The 20,062-nt window shown below is 45.6% G+C and overlaps 1 protein-coding gene across 1 annotated transcript; it reads right to left on the minus strand.

Annotated features, from left to right (window-relative positions):
* Nucleotides 1-491: 491 nt before the first annotated feature.
* Nucleotides 492-11,528, minus strand: LOC120846141. The gene is made up of 4 exons (XM_040217822.1): nucleotides 9,375-11,528; nucleotides 7,335-8,732; nucleotides 1,548-1,620; nucleotides 492-568 (listed from the first exon to the last, which is right to left on the minus strand). The coding sequence occupies exons 1-4, from the start codon at nucleotides 11,526-11,528 to the stop codon at nucleotides 492-494; spliced, it is 3,702 nt and encodes a 1,233-aa protein (XP_040073756.1).
* Between the last annotated feature and the right edge of the window lie 8,534 nt (nucleotides 11,529-20,062).

The raw sequence follows: 20,062 nt of genomic DNA on the forward strand, positions 1-20,062 counted from the left end.
TATAAAATGTAAATGAAGTTAATGGTCAAAGGACAGTTTTTATGTGAATTAATAATTGCAGGTTTGTTTTTACCTTTAGGACTTCAATGGAACATCAGTTTGGGTGCTCAGTATTATTCTGTTCTAACACTAGTTCCGTGGAACATCATTTGGTTTCGCATTGGCTCCATACCTTAAAACCATTCACAGCAGTTAACATACCTGACCTTCATCACTCAGCATATTCTTGTCGTGCCTCGTGCTTGTACACCCGACTAACAGCTAGTTAGTTCTGTGTCTGAGGCGTTTTAAAGAATCAAACTTTCCGTGCACCCCCCCCCCCCCCCCCCCCACCCCACTCAAAAACAAGTTGGTACGCCACTGTGCTTAGTGACTTGGAACTAAATGTTTCAGGTGTGACTGGAGGTTGATCCTGTGTTCAAAAAGTTGTTTCGATTGTGTTCACGGGCAACGTCAATCAACTTCTGTGACAGGTGCTTTCTAAACATGTTTCAATGTCCGAGCAGCTCATCTTTCGGTAGTTCTTTGACCTCGGGTGTGCATTGTTGTAGGTAGTAGTCGAAAAAACCTAAAATAGTTTAAAAAAATATTTAATTCTCATGCGATCAATTCTGTAAAAGTACATTTCTGCCGTCACCTCCGACGTCACCTCTGACTAATTTTACTGGCATTAGGTTTATCACAAGACAATTTCTAAGCAATTAAGTGCAGCGCAAACTTTTCAAAAGTCAGTTTGTGCCAGGGGCACCCACGCAATTAACCCTAATGTACAAGGCTTGTAGAAACTTAATATATATAAAAAGAAAATAGAGAACTGTTATTTGCCAGGTGCTTCTTTTAGCCCCACAGAATAAAAAGACTGGGTGTATGTAAGCATTGTCAGTCGAAGACCTCCACAGACATTTACATAAACACATTAAATTTCAGAAAGCTTACACAATGAGTCATGGTGTCCATGTTAACTTGTTTAATTTGAAAATAATAGTGTGTCGCTTACCTATACTTGTAAGACCCTTTATTCTTGTGGCTCCAATTTTTCAAAAATCGGGCAAAGGGGACATTTTGCAAATTCGAGGCGCCTAAGGACGCGTTAATTCGAAGCTCACGAAGGTTAAGGGTTTTACGGTATTATATTGAATACATTGCAGACTGGGAAAGCCACAACAGATTTGGAGGGCAATCCATGATTGTTTCACTGTGAGGCTTCACTCTCAGTAACTTTTTTGCATCTCCCCAGTGTTATTTTCTTTGCCTCGACAATCTTCTGAGGTATATCATGTGATTTACCCAGCATACTGAGGCCAGATCACATTCAATTAAAGCTGCGAGCAATTAGAATTACTTCGAGCATCTTAATCACTGTAAGCCAAATATACCCCGAAACTTTGAAGGAAAGTGGACATGGCGTACCAACAAGAGCTTTTAGTTTTGCTGCATCCACTTTTGGCTTTGCTTCAGCCTTTGTGGGGATTGAAGGTCTGCCGGTTACACTTCGGCTAAGGAGGCCGTCTGCGCTGAAGATCATAACCGAACCTTCCCTGATGAACGTTGATTCTCTTTCTGTTTGAGAACTTTCTTGCGTGAAGTCTTGTTGACCCAGATGCCATTACCGATGCACACCTAGAAGTAAGAATAAACTTCAGTTCATATTTGAAGCCGTACTATGTGCACCAAGTCTACCAGCGTAATATACCTGTATTGGGATTGAAAACAGAGGAGCTATTTGCAATGCCATGCCTCAAAACGATTTTTTTTTTTTTTTTTATTGAAGAAAAATATCAATATTTACGTGTCAAAACATGTTGTGAGTTCGGCGTAAACCAAACCGCTGTAAGTAGCAGTTAGCCTTTCTACCTCAAAACTGTTGGAGTTAACACTTTGAATGATTCGGCGTAACCCCTCCTCCTCTTCTCCCCCCCCCCCTTTTTTTTTTCTCCAAATAAACTCTTACTGTGCCATGCCTTGACATATATAATTCATTGTAAGCTTATCAGCGCAGAAAAAATAAAAGCAAAGTTTACCTAGTTTCTGGACATATAAAAACAAACACACGGCACCCTTATCAATGAAGTTTCTTGTACTTGTAGAGGAATAACCAAAGAAAATCTAAAATTTAAAATAAGTCGTATCGCTCCGGCAAGCGCGAAAATGAAATTACAATTCCATGTTTCATAAAGCGCCCTCCCGGGAAGTCACTCATCTCGTCGGAGGAAGTTTTCGGTTCTGGCACCCGCTTGCTTTCATACTGGGTTTCCGCGTCACTCAGCGATGCTGAAACGACTGGAGCCGACAGTTACTCCCACATATTGTGCTTAGAGGTGCAGTTTTCGAACTAGAGCAGATGCTCACTATACTGGGCATGTAAACACAGTGTAATGTCTTTTTCATGTATGGAGACCGTAGAACTCGCCAAACAGTTTTAGGGTTCGCGCCTTGAAAAAGCCCGCTTGCTTTTCGTCACACCGGAACACGTCGTATAATTTCTTGGTAAAATCCTGCAGGCTTGACGGGCGGATCATCTCCAGATCAGAAATTAGGATAATATGTCGCTCATGGTCGGTAGTCCTCAAACCTGACGTTTACTTGCATTATCTTTCGTTGATAAAATTCCGGCCGCTCGACTGCGCTCATGCGTTAATTGCGCTCGTCTGCACTCTGCCACGTGCTTCAAGCAGTTAGGTTTCCCGCGAACGTTGCTTCAGTTTGTTGCTTCTAGGAGTGTCGCGAACTTTTGTCGAACCGGATTTTTAGGTAGAACCTTCGGGGTTCGACAGTTACAATTAAAAGGAACTAATTCTAATCACTGAAGAAGTTAATAACTTGGTTTTGTTGTACTGTATTAACTGAAATGCACCATCAGTACTGTATTAACTAGGGGTGTCGCGAACCGGCCGCGGTTCGAGTTCGACCAGGTTCGACTTTTTCGAACTTTTAGTGAAAAGTTCGGCGAACCTTGTATTGAGGTTCGACTCGTGTGCGCATGCGCGACAGGCAGGCCAGTTGGCTTCGGATTGGATGGTGATGGCTAAGAGATGAATGAAGGGCAGCGCTGATTGGTTCTTTCAGTTAATTCAGTACAAAAAATTAAGTTATTAACTTCTTCAGTGATAAGAATTGATTTCTTCTAATTGCAACTGTTCATAAAATAAAATAACCCATTGCATACAAAAAAAAATTCTCCAAACCTAGACATGGTTGAATCAAGGTCTGGCCACAGTGTCCACAAAGTCGAACTGGTCGAATCTGGTGAAAAGGTCGAAGGTTCGTCGAACCCCGAAAGTTCGACTTAAAAATCCGGTTCGACAAAAGTTCGCGACACCCCTAGTATTAACTGAAATGCCCAATCAGTGCTACCCTTAATTCATCCCTTAGCCATCACCATCCAATCCGAAGCCAACGGGCCCGCCTGTCGCGCATGCTCATAGCAGTCGAACCTCAGTCGAACCTCAGTCGAACCTTTGTCGACTTTTCAGAAGAAGGTCGAAAAAGTCGAACCTGATCCAACTCGAACCTCGACCGGTTCGCGACACCCCTAGTTGCTTGCTTCTATGGTGCCTGGAAGTTCGTATCTTAACTCTTTTTCTAATTTGCTGAAGTAAACAAATACTGAAAAGATTTACCGCTCCAGTGACTCCAGTTCACTCTATGTTGTCACCTGGCATAACCCTCAAGGGTAACTCTTGGGTAACTCGGATGCACTTCGAAAAATGAAAAGAACAATAAAAGTTTCTAAAAATATAGTATCAATTAATTTTTAAATTAAATACTAAATATATAATAAACTTATAACGATGTAAAATTTTTTTTATATCCTCCGATCGCATTTTAAATAGAACATTGAGATTGAATTTGCTGCGGGATGACATCGGCGCGAATTCAAACATGTGTATTTGATACGCTTACGTAGTTTCGGTGCTGTGAAGTGAACTCAACTTGTCGGTGGTACGCGCGGTGCGACCATGAACCAGGCACGCTCAGCTTGCCAAGGACAACAGGTCTGAGACAACGTTGTGTCCTGAAAAATGCTGCAACAGGTCAGGGACCCGAACCGACGTCGTCGCAGCAGTTTCTGGAGACTGGGATGCCTGGAACACGGTGATACAGAAAATCCATGCGAACCAAGTAGTCGTACCGATGACATCGGAAGCGATCACAGTGCTGAGCCAGCTCGTGGAGACACTATTAATGAAATGATGGAAGGCGACGGAAGATGTGAAGACAATTTCTTTTCGAAGTTTCCAAAGAGGCCGCTGCCAAAGTCGAATCTAACGACGTCGGACGCCATTATAAAGCTGTTTCGGCTAACCTAAAAAAAAAAAAAAAAAAAAAAAAAATTATTTTTTTTTTACAGTCGGGATGGGACACGCGTTTCGATAAATTATTTTTACGCGAAAATAATAATAAAAAAGATACTTAGAGCAATATTGACGGCGCGAGATTTATTTTAGTTGCATCTGAATTATGTATGCGCCCGAAATCCATGACGTCACGGAAAGGTCACGAACTCTTTCCACCTCAACGAGATGGTCGTACACTCTCTCCACCTGAACGTGATGGCCGATGGCCACTGCTTTTCAGCTTCTCCTTGCCACAGCTTCGCTCCGAAAACTGGTGGAAAGGAGGTGACTACCGACTAAATTGCGTCAAGCGCCGTCAGTATTGCTCGTCATTTTTAACAGTTTGGTTCACACGTCTGTCAAAAAATAAATTGTGCGCGATTTAAAAAAAAAAAAAAAGAAATCGCGCACAATTTATTTTTTGACAGACGTGTGAACCAAACTGTTAAAAATGCTTTTGAATCTCGAAAACTTCCTTTCTGGAGTTGACATACTTTCCGGCACCAAGTACAAATTCCGACAGACTTGGGCACAGATAAAAAAAGCATAATCCGCCACCTTTTTTTTTTCTTTCTTTGTATTGTGCGCGATACGTACATTGGGAAATCAAAAGGCAAACCTAAAGGCCCAAACTGCCAACAGCGCAAACGTGAAATGCTTTTCAAAAAGGAACTTCCGCATTGCCTGGCACCTACTCTGTGTGAAACAACGTGCAGTCATTTCGGGAAGGTGATCCTTATTTTTGTTTGTTTGTTTGTTTGTTTGTTTGTTTGTTTGTTTGTTTGTTTGTTTGTGTGTGTGTGTGTGTGTGTGTGTGTGTGTGTGTGTGTGTGTGTGTGTGTGTGTGTGTGTGTGTGTGTGTGTGTGTGTGTGTGTGTGTGTGTGTGTGTGTGTGTGTGTGTGTGTGTGTGTGTGTGTGTGTGTGTGTGTGTGTGTGTGTGTGTGTGTGTGTGTGTGTGTGTGTGTGTGTGTGTGTGTGTGTGTGTGTGTGTGTGTGTGTGTGTGTGTGCATTTTATGTGCTCTTTTTAAAATGACGTACCTCTATGGTGTTATTGATTTCTTTGAGGTTATTCGGCACTCCAGGCTATTTATTTTTTTATAAAAATCATGCGCACGATAGAATATTCTCGTTATCTGCCGCTTCAAAACGAGCGCATAGCCCCGGCTAGGGCTTAAAGGGATGCTGAACCGAAATCTGGATTCCACGAAGCACGGTGGCAAAAGCGTGCAACGGGATGCTACAACCATCAATACATCACTCATACAACGATACATCAAACGGATGACCGTATTTTTTTTTTTTTTTTAAAGGAGGTGCTTTTGACAGAAATGTTGACGTCATGTTTTTCCGAGAAGGAGAGGGAACGGCCTCGCGTTTCTCCGCCTCGCCGCCTTGTGGGGGCGAAACGAAGAGAGGACGCAACGAGATATCTTGACGTCACGCGCCTTGTCGGCCTCGTTCAATCTCGACTTTTTTTTTTTTTTTCTCCAAAAAAACGGCCGTCGATTCGAGATATTGCCTTACGAGTAGTGTTGTAGGGTGTGCAGCGTCCCGCCTACAGCTCCTGCATTGTTTTCTGAAATCCAAATTTGGGTTCACCATCCCTTCAAGCTACTGCGGTGCGATAGGCACTCCTCAAAGGACACGTTCACAGGCCTGTTGATATGAAGACCCAGGAACAGCGGCAGCTTCACAAAACTGAAGAGCTTTAATTCCGACGTGCGTTCGATGCGAAAAAAAGAAATGGTAATAAAAAAAAAGTGAACGAGCTCCGCGCTCGCCGTCCACGAGCGCAGGCCCCGATCTCGTGTGCAGGCTTGCCATTGTGCTGCTCAACATTGCTTCGCTGGTACTCGACCAGTTTGATCTATTTTCAACACAATCCCGACCGCGAAATGAGTCACGCGCTGACCTCCAGGGGATAAAGGCGTTGAACTGGTCGGTCGGTAATCGATCCATTTTGCAGTTTTACCTGACAGGACCGTATGTTACCGTCTCTTCCTCTGTGGGTCTTCAGCACTCTTCCCATTTGCCACAATTGTCTCGGTGCATTACTATCGTGCACGAGAACAACGTCGTCTACACTTAGGGTTGACGCAGAAGCTGGTTGCATATGGTGCGCTGATCGAAGCTGCAACAAGTATTCGTGCTGCCAGCGTTTCCAAAAGTTGTCCGTTAGGCACCGTCGGTACTTGATCCTCTTGAGTAGGTCTGTTCTTTTGGATTGGTGCTCCGTCTCCGTTGTTGGGTCGGGCAAGCACGCCAATCTTTTCCCAAGCAATATATCTCCTGGGGTTATCGGCCTGGGCTCCGTGGCGTCTGTGCTGTCCATTGTTAGAGGTCGGGAGTTGACTATTCCTTCGACCTCGGTCAAAACAGTGGATAATTCTTCAGAGGTTAGGCATGCCCTCCCTAGCACTTTCCGTAGGGTGGTCTTTACCGTTCGCACGAGCCTCTCCCACCAGCCTCCCCACCATGGGGCACTGGGAACAATGAACTTCCATGTTACTCGGTTCTTGGCAAGATGAGACGTAAAATCTTCTTCTTGCATCGCTCTAAACAACGCATATAGGTCCTTTGATGCCTTCTTGAATGTTGGTGCGTTGTCAGAATAGATCGTTGTTGGTAACCCTCTCCGTGCCGTGAAACGTCGAAAGGCCATTAGAAAAGCTTCTGTAGACATTGCAGAAACAAGTTCGAGATGAACGGCGCGAGACACTGCACAAGTGAAAAGTGCAACGTAGGACTTCACACTGCCGCTTGCTGTCTTGACATACAAAGGACCTGCAAAATCTACGCCTACAACATCAAAGGGCGCGCCTTGCTTCAGTCGGTCAAGGGGAAGTGGAGCCGTTGGGGCAGTGTCAGCCGTGAGGCGGAACCTCTTGCATAAACAGCAGCTGAAGATCACTTTCTTCACCAATCTTCTCCCTCCTATAATCCAAAATCGTTCTCGGAGTTGCGCCAACGTGTCTCGTGCTCCTCCGTGAAGTACCTTGCAGTGGGCGTTCTGTACGACCAGGGTGGTGAAGTAGTGCTCACTCGGCAATATGATTGGGTGTTTCACATTGTCCGATGCTGGCAGCATCTGAAGCCGGCCTCCAACCCGGATGATATTGTCTTTATCCAAAAATGGACTCATCTCTGCTAGAGACGATTGTTTGTGAACATTTTCTTTCTTCGAGAGACATTTTATCTCGTCTGAGTAAGTACTGTTCTGAACGTTGTTGATCCAGTATAGTTCGGCCGCAGTGGTTTCCTCGGCACTCAGTGGTCCATTTGACGGTTTGCCATTTCGGCAGTTCCTCAGAAATCGAAGGCACCACGCCGTCACTCTTAAAGCCCGATGGAGTTCGCTGTACTTTGTCAAATCCAACAGCGGTTCAGGTGGTGTTGTTTGCAATATCACATGAACCGCTTTTCTCTCTTCTTTCAACAAGTCAGTCTCTGCTTCGTTACTCGACCTCAAATCAGGCCATTCATTTTCGTTTTCAGTCAACCATTTTGGTCCTGACCACCATAAATCACTCGACACCAGTCGAGAACCTGTGATGCCACGGGTAAGCCAATCCGCTGGATTGTCATTTCCCGGACAGTACCTCCAATGAGAAGGATCGGTGTCCCTTTGTATTTCTGCAACTCGGTTGGACACGAAAGTCTTCCACTTGCTGGGGTCGCTCTTGATCCATGCAAGTGTGATGAGAGAATCCGTCCACAACGTATAGTCATACGGAATGCATGGGATGGTCTTCTCAAGATATTTGTGGAGTCTCGATGCGATGACGGCTCCCATAAGTTCCAGGCGAGGAAGAGTTTGTTTCTTGATTGGAGCAACCCGTGCTTTTGCCAATAAAAGTGTAGGTTGTTCAGGTGGCGAGGACTTCGTTGTTACGTACACTGTAGCTCCATAGGCAGTCGGGCTTGCGTCGCAGAAAATATGAATCTGGGTGTCCTTGCCTTGTCCTGCTTGGAATACGAATCTGGGGATGACGAGTGCATCCATCTTTGGCAGGTCACCACACCATTCGTGCCATTCGTTGTTCAGATCCTCGGGTAGAGCACTGTCCCAAGTGATTCCTCTCGCCCATAGTTTCTGAAACAGTGTCTTCACACGGATTGTGAAGGGCGACAAGACTCCCAGGGGATCGAAAATCCTAGACGCTGCTTGTAGAACAAATCGCTTAGTGCCATCATGCAGCTCTAGGAATTTTTGTAAAATTGGCAACGCAAACTTCAGGACATCCTTCTCTGGATCCCAGACAATTCCCAGAACCTTCATTGTGCTTTGTTCAAGGATAGGCGTAGTGTTTTCTGGATTTGCCTCTTCTTGAAGTAGCACATCTCTCAGCGCTTGTGAATTCGTCGTCCACTTTCGGAGAGTCATTCCTGCGTTCTGCATAATAGATTTAGCGTCATGGTACAACTTGATGGCTTCCTCCTCGGTAGCTGTGCCAGTAACCAAGTCGTCCACGTAGAAGGAGTTACGAAGTACGTCAGCCACTTCCTCCTTTTCAGTCGGCAGATTTTTCAGGTGTTGGAGGATCGTAGCCGTCGGAAGAAATGGACTACAGGTTGCACCAAAAGGAACCCTCTTCATCCTCCATGTCTGTACCTCTTCATCGTTAAAGGTCGAAGATGGTAGATCTTGAAACCAGAGAAAACGGAATGCATCTCTGTCCTTTTCTGCTACAGATATTTGCAGAAATGCCTTCTGGATGTCGGAGGTTATGGCGAAGCGGCTCACCCGAAATCGCAGCAATATTCCAAGAAGGTCTTGATACAGGTTGTCTCCTTTCTCTAAACATTCGTTTAGAGACTTGCACCCAGCTGCGTGCGAGGATGCATCGAAGACAACTCGAAGTCGTGTCGTCAGCGCATTTTCTCTGATGACTTCGCGATGTGGCATGTAAAATAGTCTGCCTTCTTCACCAGTTGTCTCGTTCAGTACCACTTCAGCGTGACCCGCTATCAGATACTCTCTGATTGCTTCGTCGTAATGAAGTACTAGAGAGTCAGTTCTGTAGAGTCGACCTACTAGTTTCCTCAGTCTCGTCATCGCTACTTGCTTGTTGTCCTTAAGGACACCTATATTGTCCTTCCACGGTAGTGCCACTTCGTACTGTGTGCCAGACCGGCGAATGTTCTGCTCGAAATGGCGCATCACTTGGCTTGTTTCGGACATCTGGTCTTCTGAATCTGTGATTCCCAGGCTTTCTAACTCCCAGAATGATCGGAGAGCGCCTTCAACCTGTTCTGTACCGGTGATCTGCAGGACACAGACGACCAAGTTCGAGTGGTTTTTTTGTGACTTCAGGATGGATGTCCGTCCTTGGAAGGTCCAACCAAGCTTGGTGTTTAATGCAACAAGGGTGCTGCAGGTCTTACTCCGAGTGACTTCACCAGTCATAAAGCCCCACATTTGGTCAGAGCCAATCAAAATACTGATGCCTGGTTGTGCGGCAACCGCTGGAAACATGAGGCGATCGGCAATAAACTTTCCATTTTTCTCCATGTCAGCTACGAAGACTGAATCTGTCGTTAAGGTAGCTATGTCTTGACATATCACTGGGATTTCGATCGCTTCGATCTTGCATCCGTCCATGTTGAATTGACTTCTAAGTTCAAGCTCCACTACACGACGCTTCTTGCACTGTTGAGTTGAAGCACAAGCAAATGTGTTGAGCGCCATCTTGGTGTAGCCAACGCACTTAAGCTGAAGGTGTCTTGACAGATCCTCGGTGACGAACGTCTGTTGGCTGCCTCCGTCGATAACACCTCTAACATACCTACATGAGGTACCGCTGACAGCCCATGCCCGGAAGGTTTGCAGAAGCACCGCTCCGGACTCTCTGAATTCTCGGTGAATTGATGTAGTACAAACCGTCATGCTGTTTTGTGTGTCCGATTTACCTTCTTTAGCTTTGATCCGCGTCGGGTCACACATGGACTTAGCGTGTCTTCCACCGCATGTGGCACAGCTGATCTTTCGTCTGCAGTCTCTTGCTCGATGGCCACTGAGAGTGCATTTGAAGCATCTCATCTCTTTTGTCAAACGCTGTTTCTTCTGGTCCAGGGGAAGAGAGGAAGAACAGTCTGCAGAACTATGGCTTGTTCCGTTGCAGAAACAGCATCTCGTTTTATGTGGTGAGGGTCTGTTGTAGAGCACCGATGAGGTCGGTCTAGACGATTCACGTCGAGCTATGTTGTCCTCATATCTTGTGGTCTTTGTGTTCTTCGTTTCTGTGATCTTAAACTCGCTTTTCTCCCGACTTTCGACTTCGATAGCTAGAAAATCAAGTAGTCGATCCAGTTCTGAGCGGTCAGGCTGGCTGCTTGGGCCAGGCATGGCAGTTGCCGCAGACAAATGAGCGGTTCTGTGGTAGTTCACGACGATGTCACGTGGAAGAGCTCGCATCAAAATATCGCAGAGCATCGACGAAAAACTTGACTTATTCACACCCAATGTCTGGAGGCCTCGTATATTGATTTGCACCTGGTCGAACATCGTTCGTAGACCTGAGGTATCGTTGGCTGACTTGACAGGTGAAATCAGCCTCAGACTGGAGAAATATTCCTGCTCCAATCGTTTCTTGTCTCCAAAACGGCGATTGAGGATCTCAATTGCATCCGCGTAGCAAGTCTCTGTCCTTGGTAATCCAGCCACAGCTGCTTCCGCTTCTCCGCCCAAATACATTCGAAGGTAGCCGAACTTTTCGCTGGTGGACAGACTGGCGTTCTTGTGAATTGTTTCATCGAACTGTTCCCAGAACGCTGACCACTTTGATATTTCACCCTTGAATGGCGTAATGGTGAGCTTCGGTAACCTAGTTCCAGCTTGTCTGCTGCCTTGGGTGTCGTTTGGGTGACGACTAGGTTCCCTAGGGGCCCCTCGAGACGATATCTGATCCAGGAGATCTTTTCTGCATTGGAGGGCACTGATGGTGGCAGTCGCTTCATCTTCGTATTGGACGACTGCCTGAAATTCGGTTTCGAACGAACCATCTGGTATGTGTCCCTCAAACTCTTCGTTCAACCTCCTGAGCTCATCGTTATTGGCGCGCAATCTTTCGGCCACAGTGGTAATCTGGCTAATCGTTGAATCTTGATTTTGTAAGAGAGCACTTGCCTCGTTGATGAGTCTTGTGTTTTGCGCGCGTCGGGTCGTTCTTTTAGTCTTCAGCCTTTCCATGGGGATCCACTGCGCTGCTGAGTCTTCTCGTGTGATGTCCCGGACCTTGACTCCCGGGTTTCGGCACCAAATTGTTGATATGAAGACCCAGGAACAGCGGCAGCTTCACAAAACTGAAGAGCTTTAATTCCGACGTGCGTTCGATGCGAAAAAAAGAAATGGTAATAAAAAAAAAGTGAACGAGCTCCGCGCTCGCCGTCCACGAGCGCAGGCCCCGATCTCGTGTGCAGGCTTGCCATTGTGCTGCTCAACATTGCTTCGCTGGTACTCGACCAGTTTGATCTATTTTCAACAGGCCTATATGAAAGCCTGAAGTATCGCATTTTTTTCCTCAACCCCGCCAAACTTACGAAGTCCTGACGTCGGAAGTCACATGAGCTTTTGACCAATCGTGGAAGATAATGGGATTTTTGAGTCAGTGTTCTGTTTCTGACCCGGTTTTTCTCTGATCCGCTCGGTGTTTTACTCTGTCCTGGAGCGAAATGTATATGAAATTGAGGTTTCGTTCCAAAATCAAGTAATATGAAATAAAACGGAGTAAAGTCGATTGTGAATGCATAATCGAGTTGGTCCAAACTGGAACTAGAAGTATTTCATGCTGAGACATGCTGGAAAACAAGAGGGCGGAATACACCGCTAAAATTGCAGAGTTCCAATGACCCCATAATTTTGTGATTTGTCTATAATATAAATAAATATTCATAAATCTTGTGCGGACTATATGCACACGCAATGTACCTCGTAGCTGTTTTTTTTTATGTCTCACTGGCAGCCGCATGTTTTATACTATGATGGAGGACAATTCGTAAGTAATCGAGAAAAGCTGAAATATGTCACACAGAAAAATAGTCTACCTTCACTTTATTAACCGAATGGCTTTTTTTAAAAATAAATTTATGTCTATATGGCTAAACCCAGACAGGTAAAAGAAAAGGTTTATTTGGCTAATAGGAATCCATCGGGTATGTATGCGGTAAAAGTATTTGCTTGTGCTCAATGCGTAAAACTTTAGTATTATAGCACCTTTCGTTTCTCCAATAAGCATGCTATTTCGACTGCCCAATAGATTTCAACTTCGCTATGATCCTCATCTTGCATGGTACCATCAGGGGTGGATTCAGAGGGGAGGTCCGGATGTCCTGACCCCCTCTGGAATCCTGCATGTGTAAAAATTTAGGGCGTGAAAACGGGAGGGGGGGGGGGGGGGGGGGGGTCTTAATCATATGATAGGCTGACCAACACCTGAGCCTCCCTCCCCCCCCCCCCTCTCAAGATATGCCTGCGTCCGCCCCTGGCTTTCATGCAAACCATGTGCATAAACAAAAAGCCGTAGTAGCTAAGGGGCCACGGTGTAGGAAGGTGTGTAAGGGGCTCATTTCGTGAAGGATAATATATTGCATACTGCTAGATAGGAAAAAAAAAAAAAAAAAAAAAGACTGCATGCAGTCTACCATTTACTGTGGACCAGTAGTAAACCCAGGAATGTTTTTCTTTTTTTTTTGGGGGGGGGGAGGGGGGGGGGGAAGTGGCGGAGGTTGATTGGATGTCCATAATTTCGGGTGCGGAGGGGGGAAGGGGTAGAAATACATGTGTATATTACAAAGACGCCTGTCGTCTGTTAAAATTTAAAAAAAAAAAAAGTAACTTGAGTAGTTTTTTTTTTTTTTTTCTTTTTTAGCGGAACACTTTTGGGCATGACCACGTCTAATACGCAGCTCAACAAAGTTACTGAACGCAGTGAGCATGACAGGCGCGCGGAATCCCAAAGACCAAGACCGCACTCCACCATCGTTGCGTAAAGAGAGAGAGAGCAACGGCGCCGAGGCCCGGGCCGCCAGCGTTTGACGCGTACGTGGGAGACGTTTCAGAGGTAGATCTAGTGATTAAAAATGTATAAATTTTGTATTATTAATGAGAGAAACCCCACCACCTTCCGTCAGAGAGTCAAAAGGGCCGTTTTCCGGTTCACCCGGTTTAACTGGTTCAGCGTACAAGAGATGGAGAACCCAGTAGTGCCAAAAAAGTGCAGTTATAGCTTCCACCGTGGTAGGCCGAAACTATAGCGACATGAGACAGAAAGGCGAACCGAACAATGGCACCAGACAAATATCTGCTTAATCTCTGCCTGATAGCCAGGGGCGTAGCCGGGGAGGGGGGAGGGGGGGAGGGGGGCTTATGGGGCTTCGTCCCCCCCCCCCCCCCCCCACCCCCCTCAGAAAAAAAAAAAAAGAATTCGGCTGATTTTATAATATACACTTTCATATTGACCTCCCCCTCTCCGCACCCCAAGTCATGGACATCCCAGTCACCTCAGCACCCCTCGCCCGCCCCCCCCCCCCCCCCCCCCCTGCCGAAAAAAAAATCCTGGCTACGCCACTGGTGACAGCGACAGTCCTCTAGTACCCCTTCATTAGTTTTGTTTGATGTGCCAAATGGGACCTCGTTGCTTAGCTGGCTATGTCGTTCTTTTCTTTGGCGTTGCTACGGGTCAGAATGAATTGAGCGATATTCTGTAAACACTATTACTTCCTTGTGGTTATGCGTGCTACGTGCTTCTCGTGTTACTTCGTTTCTCCAAGACAACTTTGAGAGCATCGTCTGCAGCGGCTTGTGACGATCCGACGTTGTCCACAACAAACCGAAGATGGAAGTTGACGCCTACCGAGACGTTGCCTTTATCAACAATGTGCATCGTTGAACAGAATTTTAGCGTGTGCTAGAGTGAAGTTCGCTTCGGTTGAAGACGCCGCAGTCGAAGCGAACGCCAACGCCTGAACCAAAGAAAACGAAGAGAGAAAAAAAAAAGGAAAATAAAGAAACGTAAAATTCATGCCGGCACTGTTCTAAAATTCACTCAATTATGCGACACAGAAAAGTGTGAGGCGTTTTTTAAACAAAAGTAATGGGCGATTGTTATATGTAGAAAACCGTAATGACAGTTGTGTTAAGCACTAAAGTCTGGCAACGTTCAGCATATTCATTGGTGGGGACTCTGTAAAGTCTGGCAACTTCAAGATACACTATTCGCATAATTACATTTCAGGAATGTACGTACCATCTGAGGAAAACTATAACTAAATCCGAATCTTATATCTAAATAAAAGGGCCGTAAGAACCTAGTCGGTACGAATGTCAACACATAAGTCTAGCAACACAACACATTCTAAAGAGGACAAACTTGCAAAAATCTGGCCACCGTCGTAAACAGCACCACCTAGAAGTCTGGCAGCGTTAAGATTTCTTTTTGGTTAATTAAGTTATAGAATGTAGATATAATTTTCGGAAAAAAACAATTAAATCCAAATCTCATCTCAAGAGAAAGGGCCACAATAACGTGATTCGTACAAATGTTATTACAGAAGTCTAGCAACATAACACATTCGAAAGCGAACAGACTTACAAAATGCTGGCAACGCTGGTAAGAACCACCGCCTGGAAGATTAGACCTTCGACTTTAGACGGCAAAAACGTCATCACTGGGTTTAGCACGCAGCGCCGCCTAGCAGGCGTCGGCGTCGCCGCTAGCGCGTTTTTGAGCTCCACATAACAAGCGCAAGGCTAGCACGCGGCGACGCAAAAACGCGCGCGTCTGCCGTTTTGCGTTTGTACTCTCGTCAAGCTTTCGTGTGCCTGCCGTCTGGGGCGGGTCGGGGATCAATTATGGATGACGTTTTTTCGCACGCCTCGTGTTTTAGGTGGTGTTGCCACTCTGCTCAGTTCGGAACGGTTTGTTGCAAAGGAGAGTCGGAATGGGGGGCAACAAATCCGAGAGGAGTACGAAAGAAATACTGGACGAAGGAAAAAGAAATCCACTTCTTAGGACAAATATCCTGAGTGCACGGTTGGCATTTACGGTAGCCCGGTCAGAAATTGGGAAAGGGGGCAGGGCAGAGTTAATGCGAAGCACAAATGTTTGCTTCTGCGAGGAAATAATGAACTCAAAAGGGAATGCTGAGATTTAAATATCCACAGACAAGAATGGGGCCACAGTTTATCATGTACAGTTTGCTAGGATACCTATGGAAATCGAAAGTTACGTGGTGAAAAATATTGGGCGCATTCTGTAGCGGCTCCGGGCTGCTCCGGGAGTCACGGAGCTCGCTCGCGCTCCTTCCACTAGACGTCAAAAAGCGCCTGACTCAACACTTCCTAGTCGAGCTTTCTTTCTTTTCAACACTTCTCTAGCTTTCACCTCCTAGCCTGACCAGCCTGACACCCTGGCTGTGTTCCAAAATTTACTCGATCCGACTCCGGAGTAAAGGTTTCGTACCGTGGCGTTCCCAAACTTACTCGAGCTTACTCGATGACGTCAGAACTCGCGTTCCAGAAGCGGGTTGTTTACTCCCGGGTAATTACTCGCGCTACCCTCCTCGATCGGGGGGTAAAGTCGGATCAAATCGAGTAAATACGTCACGTGATCTGTTCGTCGTCTGCTTTCTGCGCCGACAGCCGTCAAAGCTCGCTTGCTCCGTTGGTTTTGGTGGCGGACGTTCGAAATGACAAAGAATTAGGTGCAGCATGTGTGGTTATTGGGATTTGCTGTTGTCAACGCAGGAATTGACTGCATTACATCCAGACCGTCCACCTTCCCCGGGAAGGTGAACTTGTTATTATCTGAGTGCGAGCGTAAACAGGAGCTTCTCCGCATCCTCGTCCTCGGCGTTGGGGGAATGCCGTATTCTCACGTTCAAGGCCGAAAATGTTTGAACTCGGTATATGATAATGTAGTATTTTTGTTTCCTCCAGAGCGTGTGTAATGAGAGGATAACGTTTGTAAAGCAGTGAAGGCTTCGAAAATTTCACTGTAATCACATTCCCGTCAAAGCGAACGCGAGTTTCATATCATTCTGGAGAAAGCACCGTCGCGCTGTACCGCTACACCGTGTGGAATATATTCCTGCAAAATATAATCGGTGCAAATTACAATGCGTGGAATATATGCGTTTAGGGCACCGTGACTAGAATTGCAGCGATCGCGCTGATTAATAAAAACACATTTTTTTATGTCTAGCTGTAAGGAGTAAGTAATTTTGATCTCAATATACAGCTCAAAATGAAGGTGAGTAAAAGGAGCAGGTGGATCTACCTCAAAAAACACCGCGTCGTCATTGATATTACCGTTCTTCGGGTGCTTTCTCCACAATCAAAAGGATCATCCGCTATTTTCTGCCATCGCTGCTGTGTTTTCTTTTTGCCGTCGCCCAAGACGAAGCCAATCCGCGTAGAATCCAGGTGATTATCCTGGCCGTTCCAAAATCGAGTCGCGGATCGTTTACTCGCGATGTCACGTGGTATTACCCGCTGACGTAGGAGGCAGGTTACTCGGGTAAGATTTGGAACATAGCCCCTGACTCCTGAGACGATGCGCGAACGAGGAGTGAAAGGAGCGCGGTGTTACGTCTTTCCGGATCGCTGACCAAGTTCCGGTGTTGAAAGCGATAAAAACAAACAAAATGGCGGGAGGAGCTGCGTCAGCTGCGGTGTTGGTCTTCTGTTTGCTCGTTTGTGTTCATGAAAAGTGCACAAGGTAAGATGAATCACGCGTTCGATTTTCGTTTCGAGCCCAGGCTCTCTTCTGAAAATGTCTTGGGGCGTATTTCGTTTGTTAACGTATTCGACGCCGTGTTTTGATCGCCTTTGGACGGAAACTTTGTGATTGTCGACGATAGTCCTGTGTTGAGGTTGCGAAATTTCATCTCGGCACGCGTCGCACTTAAAATTTTGAATTTACAACAGAGGCAAGCCGGATATCCTTCTGCATCCCCTGCACGTAACAAATGTAAGTGCGTACACTACGTAACACTGAGAAATTCGGCACGCTTTTTGTGCCTCCGTATCGTGCGAGCACGTCTTCGTATGGTTGCAGTCTCGCCTTGCATCTGGCTCCCGCCCTGTTTTGAACCGGGTTTCGTGAGTTCGTTGTTTAGTTTAGATTTTCTGTGTGATTCGTGTATAACGAGCGGGTTAACTACGAAACGATCGGGATGTTAAATAAAAGGTTGTGAATGCAAGCTTTGCCTCCTTCGTGTTTCTTGAGTGGTGCGAACGAACAAAAGTTCTGGCGCGGTAGTGCGAGATGCACGCATTTTCCGATCAACTGGAAATTTTATAACACGGCATTCAGCTCCTTTGACAATTCTAATCACGTGAAATAAATAATGAAAAGCAGCGGTGCTGTATTCTGTAACGCTTGGCACTACCAAGCAAGCGTTAAATTTCGGCCTCATAGCTGATGTACTTTGAGAAGGCCTTTTTTGCATTCTACATCGCTTAAAGGGTCCTAAAAACAGCAGTCGACTACATTCCATTTCTTTTCGGAAAATGCGCGTCGAACCGCGACGCTGCCTCCAAACAAAATTCCTTTTTTTTTTTTTTTTTTTTTTTTTTTGACCGTTACCGTGGATCGCTTCCCAGTCCGGACTGCGAAGCTCCAATTAAAGTTCCAAGTTTGAGATGTCAAATAATTTTAGCGGTCCACTGTGACCGTTGTGATTTCGGGCCCAACTCTGAAAAGTGTAGCCCCATCTTTGGTGACACCTGTGTCATGGGCCATTACAAAACAAAAACGGCAAGAGAAATTCGCGAAGCCTTCCTGATTAGGTCCCACCACGACAATACTTGTATAAGCGCTCCCTCTTTGTCCTTGACTGATAAAGAATTGTACTATTTGAAGAACCAATGACGCTGACATTTGAGGGAGGGGGGGGGGGGGGGTTTAGACCATATCTTTGGTGTTTTGCCAAGTGTGCCTGCTTTTATATTATATATATATATATATATATATATATTTTAATTCTGTCATCCAAATAAACAATTCAGTTGAAAGTTACGCCGCGTCCTGTCTAGTTCTCCCTTTGTTTTTTGTCCCTGTTGTTTTGGCATTACACCATGATGCAAAACCAACTAGCCCAACTAGCCATCCTTATCCAAATAATTACAAATATCTTGACGGGGGACGTCAAATGTTTGTTGAAGATAATTTCAAGTCTTCAGGAGGTGGCGTCACGGACGTCAAAAGAATAATGAAAACTATTTTGAGAGAACGTCGAAATAGTTACTGCCTAATTGGCAATGAACGAAAGTTTCCTAAATATCTTTTTGAACTCGTGAAAGCGGCCTCTTACCTAGTATGGTGCAACTAACCACTTTTTGTTTCGGGTTTGTTGTTTTTATTCAAAGCTGGCGGCCCATGTAACATTTAACTTTGGGGTTCTCGCGTTCGTTGGCATTGCGCCTTCGCTTTATTGCGAAGTGCCCGTCACTGGACGAGAGGCACAGGTGTTCAGTTCCAACAAGGAAACTTCTTTCACGGAGGCTACTTTTTATTTCGACACTGAATGGCATAATTAGCACGAAAGACGATACAAACAGCACATGCATCGATGTGATTTTCGATAGGTATCCGCGAACAGCTTGGGTGTGAGCCTCTAAACGGTACAAAAAAAGGGTAACCCCACGATCAATCGATACACTGTACACAGGTAAAGGGTTTACAATGCTTCAGACCATTTTTTTTTGTGTGTGTGAAAAGGTTTACAATGCTGGCATTTATTCATTTGCTCATTACCCTGCCCTTTTGCTTTCGACTTGAAGCTCGTGAGAAACTCGGGGGTGCACCAGAGTTACCATTCGTGCAGCAGGCGCAAAGCTAGCAGTGGCGGAACGCGATGATAATCTAATCATCCGCGTTCCACCACCGCTACCTTTGTGCCTGCTGCTCGAGTGGTAACTTTGGTGCGCCCCCGAGTTTCCCACGAGCTTCAGGTCGTTCTAAACTTGACTGATATTGTGGATCTGAATTATGTTCACCATGTTTCTAATTGAAACTAACTGATTATTTTACTGACTTAAAAGTTAATTAAGGAAGTTTAGTTCATTTTCCGACTTATCGCAAATACTAGCCACCCACATAATGTCCGCCCTGGCCGTTATAACTCACCTTCACAATCCGTATTAGTGTATTTTATTACGATTGCTTTGTAATAAATCTGAATTAAAATGGAAAACCCGGTGTATGTATATATATATACCACCAAAGTTACCACTCGTGGAGCAGGTACAAGGCTAGCGGTTGCTGTAAGGCGCCCTACACTCTAAAAAATGCCCGTGCGTCCACTTTCCCGCACAACACTCGTAGAGCCAATCACCGCAACTTATGGAGGCAGCTCAGCGAATGACGATGCCGAAACATATGTTTAGACCAAAAAACGCAGTCTGAGTTGTGACATCAAGCAATGCAAAACGTCACGCTTGCATTGCTTAATGTCACAACTCAGACTGCGTTTTTTTGGTCTAAACATACGTTTCGGCATCGTCATTCGCTGAGCTGCCTCCGTAAGTTCCGGTGACTGGCTCTCCGAGTGTTGTGCGTGAAAGTAGACGCACGGGCTTTTTTTAGAGTGTGGCAATTTTTCCGTCTCTTATCTAGCCCCAGACTTGTACCTGCTCCACGAGTGGTAACTTGAGTGCACTACTACGCTTCTCACGGGCTCAAAGTCTTTCTAAAATTACTGATTTAATGGTTTTCGATGACG

The sequence above is a fragment of the Ixodes scapularis genome, unplaced genomic scaffold (assembly GCF_016920785.2).
Source record: "Ixodes scapularis isolate PalLabHiFi unplaced genomic scaffold, ASM1692078v2 PGA_scaffold9__187_contigs__length_104089568, whole genome shotgun sequence".
Taxonomy (NCBI): Eukaryota; Metazoa; Arthropoda; class Arachnida; order Ixodida; family Ixodidae; genus Ixodes; species Ixodes scapularis.